Here is a 16,591-nt window from a genome sequence, read left to right on the forward strand (position 1 = left end):
AGCCTGGCGAGTGGAGAACGAGCTCTCCAGCAGGCACCAGGAGAGGAAGAGTCAGTTGTGCAATAAGTTAGGATTTGAACTCAAGCTTCCAGGGTTAACAGTAAGCTAAATCCATTAAGCCTTTTCGTTTCCTCCAGCTCATTAATAATTCATCCTCTAAGGCCAAAGGAAAACAAAATACAATGGGGATGGAGGGGAGGGGAAAAAAAAGACTGATTACATTTAAGAATTTAAATCATTTTATTGCTTTACCTGCCATTAGGACAATCTATAACAAAAGGAATATAATATAATATATTAGCACATACAGTAAGTCAGACTTATATAGTCAGGTAACAATACAAAAATGGTCCTCTGGTTGACTATAGCTTTCTGGGGCAATAGACTTCATAAATTCGCTAAAGGTGGACTAGCAAAAAAATTATTTCTAAAGCCCTGAATGTTAGCTAAGGCAAAACTATGCCAATTGTGGTTTCAAACATATTTAAATTGCACACAAAGGTAAAGCTGTAACTGTGATTAATATTTAACTCAGACTTAGCTGATTTATCTTAAAATCTTGTAGGTAAAACTACAAAAGGGAGTAATCAGCAAGCTAAAAAGATGCAGTAGTGAAACTTGATTAGAAAGCCTTATATAAAAAAATGTGCATTTTGTGGAGCTCTAACTAGTTCACACAGTTTTTGGTGCTTCAAAGTAACATGAAGAACACATGTGAAGAAAAAACCTTGATAGTCAGAACTGAAGAAAACTGTTTCACCAAAAAAAGGTAGCATTTGCTCATTCATTACTGGCACTGGCCGAAATCCTCTACTCAACATTTTCTGAGTAGAGAACTTGTACCACGTAAGCATTTAAATCCCACTAGTGGCATTTCAGTCAGAAATACCCTAAAATCTTTTGTAAAGGCCTGATATCCTCAGTGTTATTTTGCATCAATTAGCAGACTCTCTTTAATCATCTACAAGCCTGAGAGAAAGTCTGTTGAATTTTAATCCATATCACCTTGGAAAAGAAATAAAAACAAGGGCTCCATGGTTAGAAGTAGTTGCACAACAAATGCAAAACTGCTTGCTGTCACTCCCAAATACAAACCTACACTACTTTATATAAATTACAGTTTAAAGGAAACCTTAAAAATTGCCTACCATTATTGAACYGTGGAATTCAGTAAAAACTTTTGGGAAGTATTGGTGCGCACAGAATAATGTAACACAAAGCTGGTAAATACTTAAATACATTTAAGACTCTGCAACATATTGGACTCGGAAAAGAGAGCAAGTATGAAATATCTSTGTCATGTAGATTGGATAAGCAAGGAAAGAATGCACCTTTTGTATTTAGACTAGATTTATAATTAACAAGTTTAAAAATTATAAATTGATTGATTTAAAAACAAAACATATTTAAAACAACTGAGTGTTGCTGGAAAGTCGGAACATTCACTTTTTCTGCCTCACATTTTCTACCAATAATAATGGTATCTAAATGGACCAGGAATGATCTCCCCTGCAATTGATGCTGGCCATAAATACTCAAAATTGTTTTACCTGGTACCAAAGGGTGAGCTGAACTGAAGATCATTAAAAAAGTCAACTGAGGAATACATAGCAAGCAAGAGTCACAGGGAAAACAAAACATATGCTTCCAATTTCTGCACCAATCTCGTATTTGAATATTACTAACAGCTGGATAGCTGTGCTATTCTTACACCAGTCTATGTACTAGAGACCAAAGTTAAGCATTTAATGCAACATTTGGTTCTTGCCACTTTGAAGAGGAAAGATTTTAAATGGCAAATCTACAGCTGAAGAAAAAAAGTTAGTTGCGGCAAGTCAGCAAATTAAGTAACAACTCCAGTAGTTCACCAGAACTATAAACCTTGAAAACTTTGTTTGCTTTACACTTGACAAAAACATAACTAAGCAATCTTAAACCAGCAGACACAGGAACAATGATACTGTTAAATTCCAACTGTGGCTTTCTTTAGCAGCTGATGCCTCACGATTGAACCCAGGATTACAGTACCCAAAAAATTAAAAAGAACCCAAACCCCAAGAAGCTTGGTTACAAGGGCAGTTCTCATTTGAAGAGAAATACAGCAGATTATGACTATAGCCTTAAAGTACGTCCAACAATTTGAGAAACACCTTAATTTTTTTTTCCTCTCTTACCTCCTTACTCTATGGCAATTGGTGAGGTGTCAGGAGATCTCTCCCTCACTAAAGCAAGGCTGCATTTGCCYGAGTTGGACACTATGTTGCACAGAGAGAAGCTGTAACAGCAAAAGTCTCCATAGAATTTTTTCCTATTTATTTAATGGGACAGAGAGCACAGAACTAATATGCTCTAAATTAAAAATAGTGCCATGAAAAGCTTTTTTTTCCTTTTTAAAACAGACAGGAAGCTGCAAATGCCAGTGGCAATGTGGCTCTGCACAAGGGTAATAAAGCAGTCTGCATTTGTGAAGCATGTTTTCAATAGTGAGGAAAATTTCAGACAGACAGCGATACAAAACTGTTGTACTGCTGGATGTTTCGTTTGAGAATATCCGAGCATGGACCCAGGACACGTTCAAATCGGGGTCGGTCAAGCTTTACACATTTCAACAGGCCACGAGCAACAACTGTGGCAGCACGAGGACGGTTCATCAACAGAGCTATTTCACCTAGGGCAACAGGAAAAGTGCGAACAGCATTAGAAATCAACATACAAAGAGCCAAAGAAATTACCCTGTTGTATTTCAAACTGTTGTAAGAATTGAATGGAAGGTAATTCAGGATTTAATATCGATCAGAACAAGAATCTATGTAGTTACACTATAAGCAATCGTGAAGCCAGTGTAAAAGAATTACTTGAGCAACTGACTGAAACTTTTTTTTTTTTTTTTTTTTTTTTTTTTTTTTTTTTTTTTTTTTTTTTTTTTTTTTTTTTTTTTTTTAAGTCTGTCTGCATTCAAGTGTTTCTGAAAAATGCCTGAAGAGTTTTCAGCATCTGGTCTATTTGAAGAAAGGCCATGTCTCAGTTAACCATGTAATTTTCCTAGAAAACAAGCAGGYAGTTTTCTAAAATGTAGTTATGTGACTGTTCAATTCGGGTATTTCTAGGTAACTAAAGGCAAAAACAAGACCATGATATTGAAGTAAAAATATTAAATGCACAAAACAGGAACCTTTGCACTATAGCTAATCAAGATCAGGAACTGGACTTCAAGTATCTTGAAGTCTACTACTCCCATTTTGTAAGTCACATAAATGTGCCAAAAACTTTGTTTCAAATACCTGTTACAATTGCTAAACAACATATTCGGAAATTAAATGTTCAACAAGCTTTTTTTCCCCATTTGTTGCAATAGTTAGCCCTAACATTCCTAGGAACAAGACTAAAAGAAACCCAGTATCAGTTTTGGGGTGTTTCTGTTTTTAAGCAGTTGGGCTGGACATCTTCATGTTCTGGACTGAGGAAAGAACTCAGTGCTCCTCTGAGAATAAATTTGCATGCATTATCAGAAGGGATGTTTAAAAGAAATCAGGAAAAACTTTTCCTCTGTGCCCAATTAAAACTCTTGAACTCACTGGCCTCCACAACACAGGCTGCAAAAGAATAAGTAGGTTCTAAGGGAAAACGAAACAAACCCTTGGGAGACAGGTCTGCAGCACCTGAACGCAATGGTAGAGACAACTTTTAGTTCAGGAGTGGGAAACTGAGTATACATCAAGGGAAAGATTAGAGAAGAATAACTTGGCATACATACAATAAACATCAAGTACTAGATACTGAGCTAAACAGATCTTTGGTCAGATCCAGTACTTTTACTGCACTCTTGAGCACATCAGGCCTTGCAACAGAGTATTTATTTATTACATCATCTGCAAAGCTGGAAAACTGAACGGACAGCCAGAACACTTTTGCAAGAGGACAGCTTAGGTCTTCTCTCCTACACCTTCCCTACACCTTTTCTATCTTAAACCTGATTTTTTGATTTTTTTTTTTGAGAGGGAGGCATTCAAGTATTAAATAGGTTCTGAATAGGTTTCTTTTTGGCTTGGTTTTGTTTTGTTTCAAAGATTCTAGCCACTTTTCTTCAGAACGCAGAATAAGTCAGTCAGGAATACCTCATTATATAATGTTATATTATTCTTCAAGAATGCTCTGTAGGCATATCTCTCCAGCCCTTATGTGCAACGCTGAATAAATGAACATACCCTAGACAAGTGATTAGTTCCATGTGAAGATTATCTCAAAGTCTCCATAAATCAGTATTTATAGGATCTTTGCACTTTTCTTTGCCAACATACATGAGCTTTTTCACCACCATGTAACTTTAGTTTAGCAAGAACACCTTCCACAGGGGGCAAAGGAGACCCTATTCGGTAAGTATGAGACTACATCCAGAGTACTGCACCCAGTTTTGGGTTCCCCSGTACAGGATGCTAACAAAACAGAGCAAGTCCAACAGTGCCACCCAGATCATTAGGGGACTGCAGCACAGGACGTACAAAGAGATGCTGAAAGAGCTGTGTGAGTCCAACCTGGAGAGGAGAAGGCTAAGATAGGAATCTTACAGTTGTCTTCAACTACAGAATGAGTGGTTATAAAGATGGAACTCGACTACTCTCAGAGGTGCACAGTGAGAGGCTGAGAAACAACAAGTTGCAAAAAGGAAAATTCCTTAAGTAAAAAAATTCCTCACAATGGAGATTAGTCAAACAATGAAAGAGATTGTCCAGAGTGGTTGTGGGATGTCCATCTTTAGAGACGAGGAAAACTGGAAAGGACACATCCCACGGCAACCTGATATAACTTCAAAGCCAGCCTGGCTTTGAGCAGAGGGATTGAACTAAATCACCAGAGGGCCTTTTAAACATGAAGTATTCTAAGACTAACACTTTTTTATAACATGCACATACACAGCTTAATGCCAAATGACTTTGATACTTACCCAAAGTTGAGCCAAACTACGAGAGTTAGCAAAAACAGCAATTAAGCAAATCCATCCCAAGACTGTTATCCACAGCAGCCACCAATGGAGTAAGGTACAACAGTGGCAGGGCTGTACGTAATCACAGTTGTCACTACGTAACTCACCAAAATAATCAGAAGGTGCCAGTCTGCCCACTTCAACAAATTCTTCGTTTTCTGATCGACGCTGTAACACTGCAGCTGTGCCCTTTAATAAATCACAACAATTAAACAACTGGAATTTCCAATATCACTTGAAACATTGAATTCAACAAGGGATCAGCTGTTTTGCAGAAATAACCATTGTGATGTCTCAATATTTAAAAACACTACACAGTTCATGCATAGTTCACTAGACTGTTCCATAAATATCACTTGTCTTTTATTTTTTTTTTTTAAAGTGTCTTGGATATTTACTTATCTACACCACTGATTTCTTCCCATTTCTCTCATAACACTATGACAGTATGACTAGCAAAAAACCCCATACAGAACACTAACAACACTAGCAAGACTGACTAGCTATCTAGAATGGGTCTCTACTCTTTTGGAATAGGATAAGCTAGTTTAAGCCAGAAATTTGTTACTTTTCCTGGAATTGCCATTTGCAAAAATAGTAAAACTAAATATAAGCTTCTGCATGTCCAGTAATTTATTAGCAATTATCTAAGAGTACATTCTTAAATTTCATTTTTCTCCCAAGGTCTATTTAGAGGCAGAATGAGCAATGTTAAACATCAGTAAACTTCCAAGCTTTTAATTTTGACCTTGCTTACCTCCAAGATAATGAAGAACTCATCTCCTGGCTCTCCCTGGACCACAATCTTTTGCCCATCCTCAAACTGTACTGGTTCCAATGCATCGGCTACAGTGAGACGCTCCCATTTGTCCAAGGATTCTGTAGAGTCAACAATTCATTAATAGATTACCTTCTGAGGCACAAATTGTATTTTTTCTTCTCCTTACATTCAGGAGTCAACCTACTTTCTGTTTCTGGCAACATTCGCGCAAATATCAAGAATTCAATAGAAATTATCTTGGAATGATGCAGAAAAGCAATACAGGTTTTCCAGTCTGTTTAAACAAATTACCATGACAACATGTAACAATAACGCTGTTACCCAGCATTATTATTATTGCAATATGATAATTTAGCCCATTTTACAATAAATCTTCTCACTTACCCAGTATAGATACTTTACTAAGGAATTCTTCATACATTTTTCTCTTTCTTAAAGTACTTCCCTATTAAAAAAGAAAACAACCACACACATACCAAAGTAAGTTTTTCTACTTCATGTTTGATGTCAGCCTTCAACTAAAATTCAAGACATAGAAATACAGTTTAACCAGACTTACTGCATCCTGTATCACAAGCCCTAAATCCACAAGATTAAGGGCTTTCAAATTCCATTACTTCAGTAAGATTTCAGAAAGCTCAGCAACCTTCATAAAGCACTTGAGCATTTGTCATGGCCCTGATGTTTATGAAGTGCATTCTTACTGTATAACCTTACCAAAGCTCACAACACCTGCCCATGTTACTTACAGTTGTCATTCACATACACTACTTACAACTTAGCAGGCTAAAATACAGAGCAGAACCAAAACATCTGGCAGAAGCTAACCAGTAAGCATTATATTTGCAGTTCAATTTAACACTGCATTTGTAATGCTGGAATTGTTGTTCTGCTAACCCAAGACTACCCAACCCCCGCCATTCCTGATAAATGTATGCTGAGTGATCAGCTTTCCAATCACAAAAGAGATAGCAGGATTTTGAATAAATATCTCCAGCAAGAGACAGGAGCTGATAGAAGGTCAAATAACCAGTAGAAGTTGAGTGAACAGTAAAACCACAAGCATAATCCAGGTCAGCACAGCTACTTGAGTCAATGGCATAAGCCACACATCAGCCAGAAAAATGCTTACCATCAGGATCCTTCTATAGCTATCTCTGTCGATGCCCCACAACTTCACATTTGTCTTTGCTTTGACAGTTGCAGCTCGGGGAGTTCCATATATAAGGGCAAGCTCTCCAAAGCTCCCACCTTCACCAACACCAGTTGCCCACTCGTTGTTCACATAAACCTGAAAGGCAATGCATGGTGCTGAGCCAAAGCCCATGGTGTCATGTGAGCTGGTCAAAGACAGCACAGATCCTGCTACCCCACCTTTCCTTTATAGTAAAGGGAGAAATCCTAGCATCTATAAAGTCAGAGTGGACCATTTCAGGACTTCATCAACACTCCAGGGTTGAAGTGCCAATGCTGGTCAAAAGTTTTACATTCATGGACAAAGGGAGTCTTGTCTACATCACATGCACAGAGGCTATGCACGCGTACTCCAGAGATCCTTGGATGGGAAATAAAATCTTGTTATAGAAGTCTCTATGCAACACAACTAGAAGGAYTTGCAAGAGGTTGTCAGAAAAAAATATGGATTTGAAGTGGAAAAAGTAAGGCAGGCATTTTTAAAGTCTGTCCCACACCCAACTAGACACAACCCTTCACTTGTAAAGCATTAATATTCTGCTTGTGTTCAAATCATTCATTTTGAAACTCAATACAACTCAGTCTGTGCACTCAGACTGAGTTGTCAATAAGGAGCAGAGGGGCTAAAAACCAAACTAAGTTTCTACAAGTAAGAACTTATTACTACGAGGTAAGCCACCAAAGGAAGACCTGGTAGTGCTTACATCCATTTCTCCTTGATCAACAACATAGAAGTTATCACCTTCATCACCTAAGGAAAAAAAATAATCAAAAATTTAATACACACCAAAAAGGAAAGTAAAGCTATCCAAACATTTATGTTTTACAGAACAGGTATCTACGTCAACTTTGGTACATGTAATATAATAAGGTTGGCAGAGAAATTTTGCACTGCTTACAGGGTGAAATTTTATATTTTGCTGATTTCATATTTGTCTTAGTCCTATGAAAGAGGACATCTACTGGTATGCAGGACATCAGCAGCATTTCCACAATTACTTGAAAGGAGTATTGGATCCATAAATTCACATAGCATGTTCTACAGAGCCATCAAACCAGCATCTTTCCAATAGATAATGTATACAAGGAAACCACATCTTCCTACAAGTGCTCCGCTCCTCACTTTTTAGTGTAAACAGTGCTTCACATAACATGACAAGAAAGGGTCACTGGATCCAGACTGTTTTTATTTTCAAAGCAGCATACTAACAAGGGCACTAGGTCACAGCTTGCTCACCACCTCTAACTTATTCATCAATGTAAACATTGCCACTTACCTTGCTGTATCACAGTCTCGCCTGCAATGTAGGTGACAGGGAACATTGCATCAAAGATGTCACTGAAAGAAGGATGTCAAAATTAGACAACTGCTTGGTCACCTGCCACGCACACGTGCATTCATACACATATCTGCATCTCCAATCTGTGAATAAATACTTTTCCTGTAACCTCTCCRGTTAAACTGACTGTTCTAAAGAGGCTGTGCAGCTTTGTACATGATGACACATTTAGCTCTTCTGAAGTCTGCACTTTAGTCTTAAAAAGAGTATCCTACAAAGGCCCATTCTTACCTTCTTTCATTATCATCAAGATGGGCAAACAGCACATTCTTCTCAATAGCTTTTGCCAAAGCAGCCATGGTCTTATAATCTTTTGGAATAACCTAGGACATAATCAAAAAAGTAACAGGTTAAAATTTTGGAGAAAGACTTCTGCATTCCCCAGACCAAATAGGTTACTCACATTGCCACAAAAYACTAGCTGAGTTTTTCCAGTTTTTGGAGCACTATTAATCTAAAAACAAGTATAGTCAATGTTTACTTTCTGCATAGCCCAGTTGTAATATCTTGTACGATTTTACGCAATTTTTAAAAACATCATTCCATGGTAAGTTTGGAACTTCTTTTCGCAGGAGAGTGCCAGTATCTGTTCAACCCATACTTCCCTATGAATAGCAAATCTGCAAATCTGCTCAGCCATTAGGCTAAACTTAATATTGTTGCAGCTGTGAGACAGCCAGAAGCACTTTGTTGTATAATTTATGTGTGTGTGCATGTATGTTTATATATATTTACAAGTGCAAGTTATGCAAAAACAGTTTAAATGCATGACAGTTCTTTAACCTCCAAAGAGCTATACACACAGGTCTGCTTTTTACAGTTATCATAAGACTTAACAAGCCACACAAGCTTAGTGTTATTTAGTACACAGGATGGTAGAAGGTCTTAGATAAACTCTGATTATAGACGCAATTTTTATGAACAGTTGAGATGTAGGGCACCTTTCTAACATAAGATGCAGCATCCTCTTCTGTATAGACTTCTGCACTGATGGCCCCACGCCTTCTTCGACCCTTAACCACAGGGTTCATAGGAGGAGGAGGAGAGATTTCATCTTCCCGTGAGTCTGAGCGTGAACCAGACTTCTGTTGATTCAACAACTGTTTTGTTTCCTCCTAAACAGGAAGGAAGAGATGTTTGTGTCACATAAGCCAGTAAAGTGAAAAGAACAGTCGCATATCATATTCCAACTTAGTCTGCCAATGCAAGGGAGCTTCCTGTGTACTGTTACACCCACATTAAGGCAAATGGGAGGCTAGAGCCATCAAGATCAGAGGCCTTTTAAAGCAGATAGTAGATATGCCTTTCATTCATAACATTCATATCCCACTGGTATTTATTAAGTTACACTAATAATTGAATACATTAAGAAGTATAAACAAACAACTCAACTACACTTTCCATTAGTGTATTCAGTAGGCAACGAAAAAGTTCTACAGATGATCAAGAAATTTTCCTAATAGTGAACCCAGAAGTTCTTTCCTTTCAGCTGTGAGGTGTTAAGCCTTTTTGATTTGAAAGACAGAAGAGTGATTCCTCAGAAATCCACGTTATATGAGAAGCTTTTGAAACAAGGTCAAGTCATGAACCAACTAGATATTCAATAACCATCAGGTATTTTAGGAGAAAGAAATATGAACACTGCTTACTAAAGAGCTGCAGGAAGGATGCTAGAGGCCAAACAGCAGTTTATGCCCAAGCCAGATTTGTCAACTTCATACAGCATTACACATTTTCAATATTTCCCTCAGTTACCTTCTGTGTTGTGTTCCTAGTAATATTATAGAAGACTRGTGTACTTGCGATAAAACAAGGTCTAGCTAACTTAACACACAGAAGTTTTATTCTTCTATATTCCAGAAGATTCACCATACTTAACTAAGACTTGATGATTAAAAACAAAACAAAAAGCCTGGAGCCGAAGCATRTGAATCATGACAGCTAAGATCAATTTCTCCCAGTGTTATGGGAACAGRGTTTTGGGACATGCCTTAAAGGAACAAGGAATCATCTGTTGTATGAGAACTCCAAGTGCTTTTTAAGAGCTGGGTTTGTCCCAGTGTCCTTGATCAAACTGTTCCCTCCCCTGTGGGCAGCGTGCTGTTTGGCTGCCACACTCCACTCCGGAGATACAGAGGCTATGTATAWCAGGAACACTTTGAGGAAAGAGACATCAGATAACCGTTACACAGAGTTTACATGTTATACTTCTCAGATAGCCAAAGAAACCGCACTGGTTTGTTGAATTATGTTTCACTTCCTGATTCTTGTCCATTAATAAAATAGTGCTACATTTCAAAACGATGGGAGCAAGAGGTATTTAAAGCCTTGTTTCTCTCTTTATTTTAGAGAGAGAAATCTATTACACAAGATCTTGTTAAAAATAGCTTGAGCAGTGGTTAAACCACCTTTCTACAAAGTGGGCAACACCACCARCTGCAGAAACATACTCCCCATTCACAGACAGACCTCTTGACACAACTCAAAAAAACCCCTCAACATTTAAAATAAGTGAACATCAGCTGCTCTATTTGTTCCAAGATCACATAAAATATAAAAACACTGTTCAAAATCGTGTAACTTTCAAAGATAGAAGCACTTTAGAAGCACTTTAGAGCACTTTAGTAACATTTAGCTAGGGAGCTGTGTATCAAAGGAGCGTTTTGCAAGCGACTCAAAGTGAGTCCATTTAAGTAACAGAAATTGCACTGAAAGGAAAAGCACAACTGGCAATTTCTGCCTGATCTGGGATTTAACATTGATACATTAAAAAAACACCACCACGCAAGCATGTTAAGGTAGGACATGGACATACAAACAAGTTACAGGTCAGTAAGATAGGATATTAACTTGTAATACACCAGCTAACCTAAAGAGTCTGTATATACATAAGAGGAAGATACCCTGTGAGAGAGAGAGAAGTCACCATACATTCACATTATGCATCCCAAGTGCCATGGAGTAAATGGCATGCTGGAATCTAATCTCATGGTTTTCATAGCAGTAGCTTTTCACATATTCATGTTTTTAGAATACACCTTTATTATTTCAGATACTAAATCACATATGCCACAAYATCAGATGAGAGAGAAATTTTATTAGACCCAGAAGAAATATTGACAGTTCTTATTCTCAGTTAGCTTAGAATTTAACCAGTGTCTATGAGAGCAAGGAGATGTCTCTGCTCAAATATATACTGGACAAAGACATTCATTTTCCTTTAACTGGTTAGTATAGCCATTATTGCGGTATTAAAAAGGTTTATTACTAAGATAGCCTATTTATTACATCTAATACTGAATCCTGATCTTTCAGCTGATCAAGAAGTTCAGTTTGTGGCATCAGTGACCACTAACCATGATTTTTAWTTTTCCTAACTATTTCTTGCCTGTTATTTAGCCTATTTGAATTGTTACTTACTAGTAAGAAATATTAAAGTTATGAGACTTCAGATTTATTAAAGTTAGGAGTTTAATAAAGTTATGAGACTTCATATTTGAGTTCAATCAGCTGCTGAAGACTTTCACTATTTCAAATTTATGTTTTAGGTTGCATAGTCTGATAGCTGGTAATTGGCATTACACTATTAGTCTCAACTGCTTCYGTTTAATCTGTGTTTAAGCTATATCAGCTCTCCAGATACTTGGGGAAAAAACAAAAACAAACAAAAAAACACATCCAAACATTGGAAGCTAGGAAAAAAAAAAGTGATTTTAAGGCAGAGCTTTTCACAACTGCGAAGTAAATTTATCTTAACTACCATGATCGTGCAAGCAAGCCCCTTGGGAAAAATGGAAAATCATTCAGATATGTATCTGCGGAAGCAGGGGAGGTAGTGGGGAACAAGTGAAGTGATTAGSTGCCAATCACAAACTTAACTGCAGTTTTCTATAAAAATTATTACGCAGATAACCAAATTACATACAATATTTCAAAAGTATACCTATTGCAGTGGACAGCCATGGCCAATATTTAATATTTATCTTGCAGGCTGTAATAATGATCTCCACATTAAGTTTCCACAGCTCAAACTAAATTATGTAGCCAGGCACAGCACTGGATAGCTATTAGCTTTTAGCATGCACTGGTGTTACCAGATATCTTTGCACAGCAAGAACAGAGGTCTCAGTCCTCCACAAACAGAAAAAATAAAAACATTTGTACAATCAATGCATAGTAATTGATTCATGTGAAAGCTTTCATAACTCAGGAGAGGACACATCTGAATTCCTAAAGGAGCTATAACTGCTTCAGAGGCAGTAATTTTAATGTCTCTGAAGACAAATCCAGAAGCATTTTAAAATATGTTCAATGTATTTTAACAACATGACAGTTAATGATCTCTGTATGTGTGTTTTGTGGAGAGATGACCTGTCAAGATAACTAGAGAGAAAATAGCAGCCAAGCTTCAGTTTTGAATTATGTTCCTTCAAAATTCAGTCCTAAAACAAAACCACTGCWTCTCAGCCCCAGTCTCGTTCAGCGTAACGGATTCAGAAGGCACACTGAAAAGCAGGTCCGTTTCATTAAAGCTGCAACAGACATTACTTTTGGAAGCTGAAAGAGACAAATCCCTTTTCAAACGTTTTTTGCTCAACCAGAGCTAAGTACTGGGGTAGAGCTGGTTAACAGCACTTAGCATTTGTGCTTTCCAGACACAGATGTCAAAGGTCGCTCATGAAGTGCAGGATGTCCACTGCTCTGTTATTTGATAGCTATTAAGGTACTATCTTACCTGGCTAAACTAAGACCAACCCATTAGATAGAATGGTGAAACTACTTAAAAAAGCAAGCAGCAGTCATTTTTTTTAATTCAAAAAGGTAAGAATGTGATGCTTTCCCTTGTAGATACAACTGCACTAGCTCATGTCCTTAGTCTATGCCAACATACCTGAAAATGAAAGACCTTGGCCAAAACTATAAGAGTGATTCTCAGGTAAAAGTTACCTAACCATTTTTATTTTCAGCTTTCTTGTAGGCTGACAGAGCACACAGACAGCCATTTGCACCAGAACAAAAATACTATTCAACTCTGAAATACATGTAATCAAGTTCAGAGCTAGGTTTGCTCTCTTGCTAAAGACAAACTAAGTTTCAAGATTGAATATCACATGTTGCATGTCAGTTCACTAAAGGAAAATATCTGACTACTCCCATTTTATAACCCTGCACATGGGTTAGCTTACAATTTATTCCAAATGCAGTAAGGCAATTTACTTTGATAATTATTAAAACAATAACACAAGTGTTGGCAATCTATCAGTACTTCAAAACTTGAGAATCCAAGCTGGGAAAGGAAGCAGGACAACAGAAAGGGACGATGATTTTAAAAACCTGATTACTACCTAGTTTGCTGCTGGTATTCTGAAATAATTTATTCAAGACATTATTAAAAAAAAAAAAAAGCTATGGAAGGTAGATCTGCAACATCCACTCATTTCTTCCAGGATCTAGCATGAATCATTTCATTACAAGATAATTTTCCCTACACATACTTCTGATCTCTGTTAATTCCTACCTAGGATGAAAGAGAAGCATACACCTAAGACAAGTACTGAAAGGAGTACCTACAAATGACTGCTATACAACTCCACTGTTACACTATTTACTAGTGATGTATTCTAAATACAGTAGTTAGATATAACCTTTCCTCTGCATTAGTCTTTAAAAACCTCACATTTTCACAACAACTTCTTTTCTTGTCTGCTTAGATATTGGAATTTAGAATTAATTGTCCAAATGAACATGAAATCATTGCTTCAAATGCRAGCATTGAGATGCCTATCTTATATTGACAAAATGCTTTCCATCCCCAAGATCCCAGAATGTTTCTAGCAACTTCACGGCAAAAAAAACAGTCAAAGACACCTTGAAGACAAATGCAGCAGGAACAACAAAAAAACCACCAAAACTGAGCTCTTGGAAGAAGGCAGAAATGACTTGCTCTTCTGGAAAGTTGGAATACAAATATTTCAATTTGATTTCAGGTAGACGGGGATAACTTCTACTAGCCTACTTCTATGCTACACTTGAATTACTGTAAATAATTTGTCTCAATATAAGAAACTAAATGCCTACTGCCAACATCTACTGGAGTCATAAGAGACAGTTATCATCTGCCCACAGAAGGGACAGTATATCCTATCTATTAGCTTCTAAGAAGAAATGCTAGATTGGGATTATATCTGCATCCCAGCTAGACAGATTTCCTCATCAGTTTATATTTTGCAATACATGCTTAGTTATTACAGAGATGCTTTTAAAACATGATCAACTGGCAAAAACTATGAAAAGTTCCAGTTTCAAACAACCAATATGAACACTGGTCATATCTGAAGGTCAGCCTCTAAAATTCCATAGAGAGGTTGTAAATTTAGGTTGTTCCATTCTCCTTCCCTCCCAGCACTTATTTTTACCTTCTCCAATCTTTCAAAATATTCCCTGAGGAATCCCATGGGTCTTTCAGGTCGCACAGTACATAACTGCACAATGCAATCCTTCAAAAGTTGCTGGATGTTGTGTTTTTGGACATAGAGTTCACATTCTCGAAGACTACGCTCCTCCTCACTGCTGCTGCTGCTGGAAGCTGCCATTGCTGAAGAGAAAAAAAGAAGGTTAAATAAACCAGTGGAAATGAAGATGCTGCTGCCTGATAGAGTCAGGCATGTCATGCTGCCTAAAAAGAAAGTTATGCTGCATTATCATTTTAATAATATCATAGCATAAAACCACCTATAAGTCTAGTAACCAAGGTAAACAACGACAGAAAAAGCTATCAACTACCCAGTGAGAGAGTCATTCAATCCCACAGTTTGATCTTCAGCTTAACAAAGCTATGGAAAAGCTTATTTAGCATGCGGGAAGAAATAAGATGCTTGGGTGCTTTACAGAATATTCCACGGGCACAAGAGGAAAAGTATCTGATTRAGCTGGAAAAGCCTCAACAATTTATGCTCTGTGAGCACTCAAAGTCAGGGAATGAGATGCTTATCAGTGATGTTTCCAGCTAAACTTTCTGCTGATTAAGCCTAGGATTTCATAGACGGGAAGCTCACTTCACAAACAGAGCTGTATGCTCTGTATGGGGCCAGGTGGGTGACAGTCAAAAGACAGGTRGGTAGAAGTTGGGAATTAGAAAGGCAAGTACTGAAAGTATTAGAAACACTAAGGTCAAAGCCAAAGCCAGTTCCCCAAATGCCCAGGCAGTGCACATTAACGGAAACTATGGAATTAGAGGTGTTTCTCCTAAAAAGCTTCTCTACTTTAAATTGTCCCACACTTCACATCTGTTTCAGTGAATACATTGCAATCCCCCAAAACGTATCTTCAATTGTACATAAACAAGAATACATATTTAAACATATATCTTACAATGCCACATTTTCAAGAGACTTTAAAATTACAGTGCCAGCAGCAACAATTTCAGTAARATGTGCTTAAGCAGTTCTTTTTTCTCTTTCAGGTTATAAAGCCATTATATGTACGTGTATATGTATATATTTATATACACACATAGAAATCCATTACAAGTCATAATTTCCTTCATAAAACAATTAACATTGAAATGGCTAAAGAAACAGGAAAGAATTTCTCAGGACATTTTTGATAAAATATAAAGAAATTTACCTTGGACAAGGGTAGTGGCAACAGCTATAAATGTGCAGTAAGATATGTTGATCCCAGGATCAGCTTTTAAGGGGTGAAAAAGAATGCATTCAGATAAAACAAGTTTGAGAGATGACAAGTCACCGAGAAGTCAAGTAGCGCAGTCGTATTATGTATTTTATCCTATTCAGGCAGCAGGCTGAGAAACACAGCATGCATGGCCACATCGGCAATATAACACTATGCTCCTTCAAGTTATGCTACTAGAGATTACAAGAGGCCTAGAGTTAATACTAAATTGCTAACACTTCAAAGACTTCATTCTTGTCACAGCTAATCCCTGCATAAGCATGCACAGACACAGATGTATTATGTGTTGTACAAACACCAAGTAAGGAGTTCACGGGGACTGAAACGCTGCCTTAAAGTTCTCCAGTTACTTCTTTTGTTTTGGCAACTCAGGCAGCGAAGGTCAACACTAATTAAGAGCCCCGGCGGAACTCGGGGGCTCCATGACAGCCTGCAAATTACACTCTCTAAATAAATAAATAAAATAGCAATCTATAGCCTCATGAAGAAGCATCGCACTGCTGACAGACAGCGGACGTGAGCTGCTGCTGCTGCTCGCGCGATGAGCAAGACGAGCGTGACAAGTACCAAATAAGCAACGAACCCGCGCAAACACAGTAT

At 37.5% G+C, this 16,591-nt stretch overlaps 1 protein-coding gene across 1 annotated transcript; it reads right to left on the bottom strand.

The window, feature by feature from the left end:
* Positions 1-220: 220 nt before the first annotated feature.
* Positions 221-16,031, bottom strand: PRKAR1A (protein kinase cAMP-dependent type I regulatory subunit alpha). Its single transcript, XM_026067477.1, has 11 exons — positions 15,923-16,031; positions 14,713-14,891; positions 9,238-9,411; positions 8,528-8,619; positions 8,234-8,295; positions 7,661-7,707; positions 6,895-7,053; positions 6,147-6,207; positions 5,739-5,860; positions 5,089-5,170; positions 221-2,668 (listed from the first exon to the last, which is right to left on the bottom strand). The coding sequence occupies exons 2-11, from the start codon at positions 14,887-14,889 to the stop codon at positions 2,496-2,498; spliced, it is 1,149 nt and encodes a 382-aa protein (XP_025923262.1). The 5' UTR covers positions 14,890-14,891; positions 15,923-16,031; the 3' UTR covers positions 221-2,495.
* Positions 16,032-16,591: the final 560 nt, after the last annotated feature.

Source organism: Apteryx rowi, unplaced genomic scaffold (genome assembly GCF_003343035.1).
Source record: "Apteryx rowi isolate R43461 unplaced genomic scaffold, aptRow1 scaffold_26, whole genome shotgun sequence".
NCBI classification, from domain to species: domain Eukaryota; kingdom Metazoa; phylum Chordata; class Aves; order Apterygiformes; family Apterygidae; genus Apteryx; species Apteryx rowi.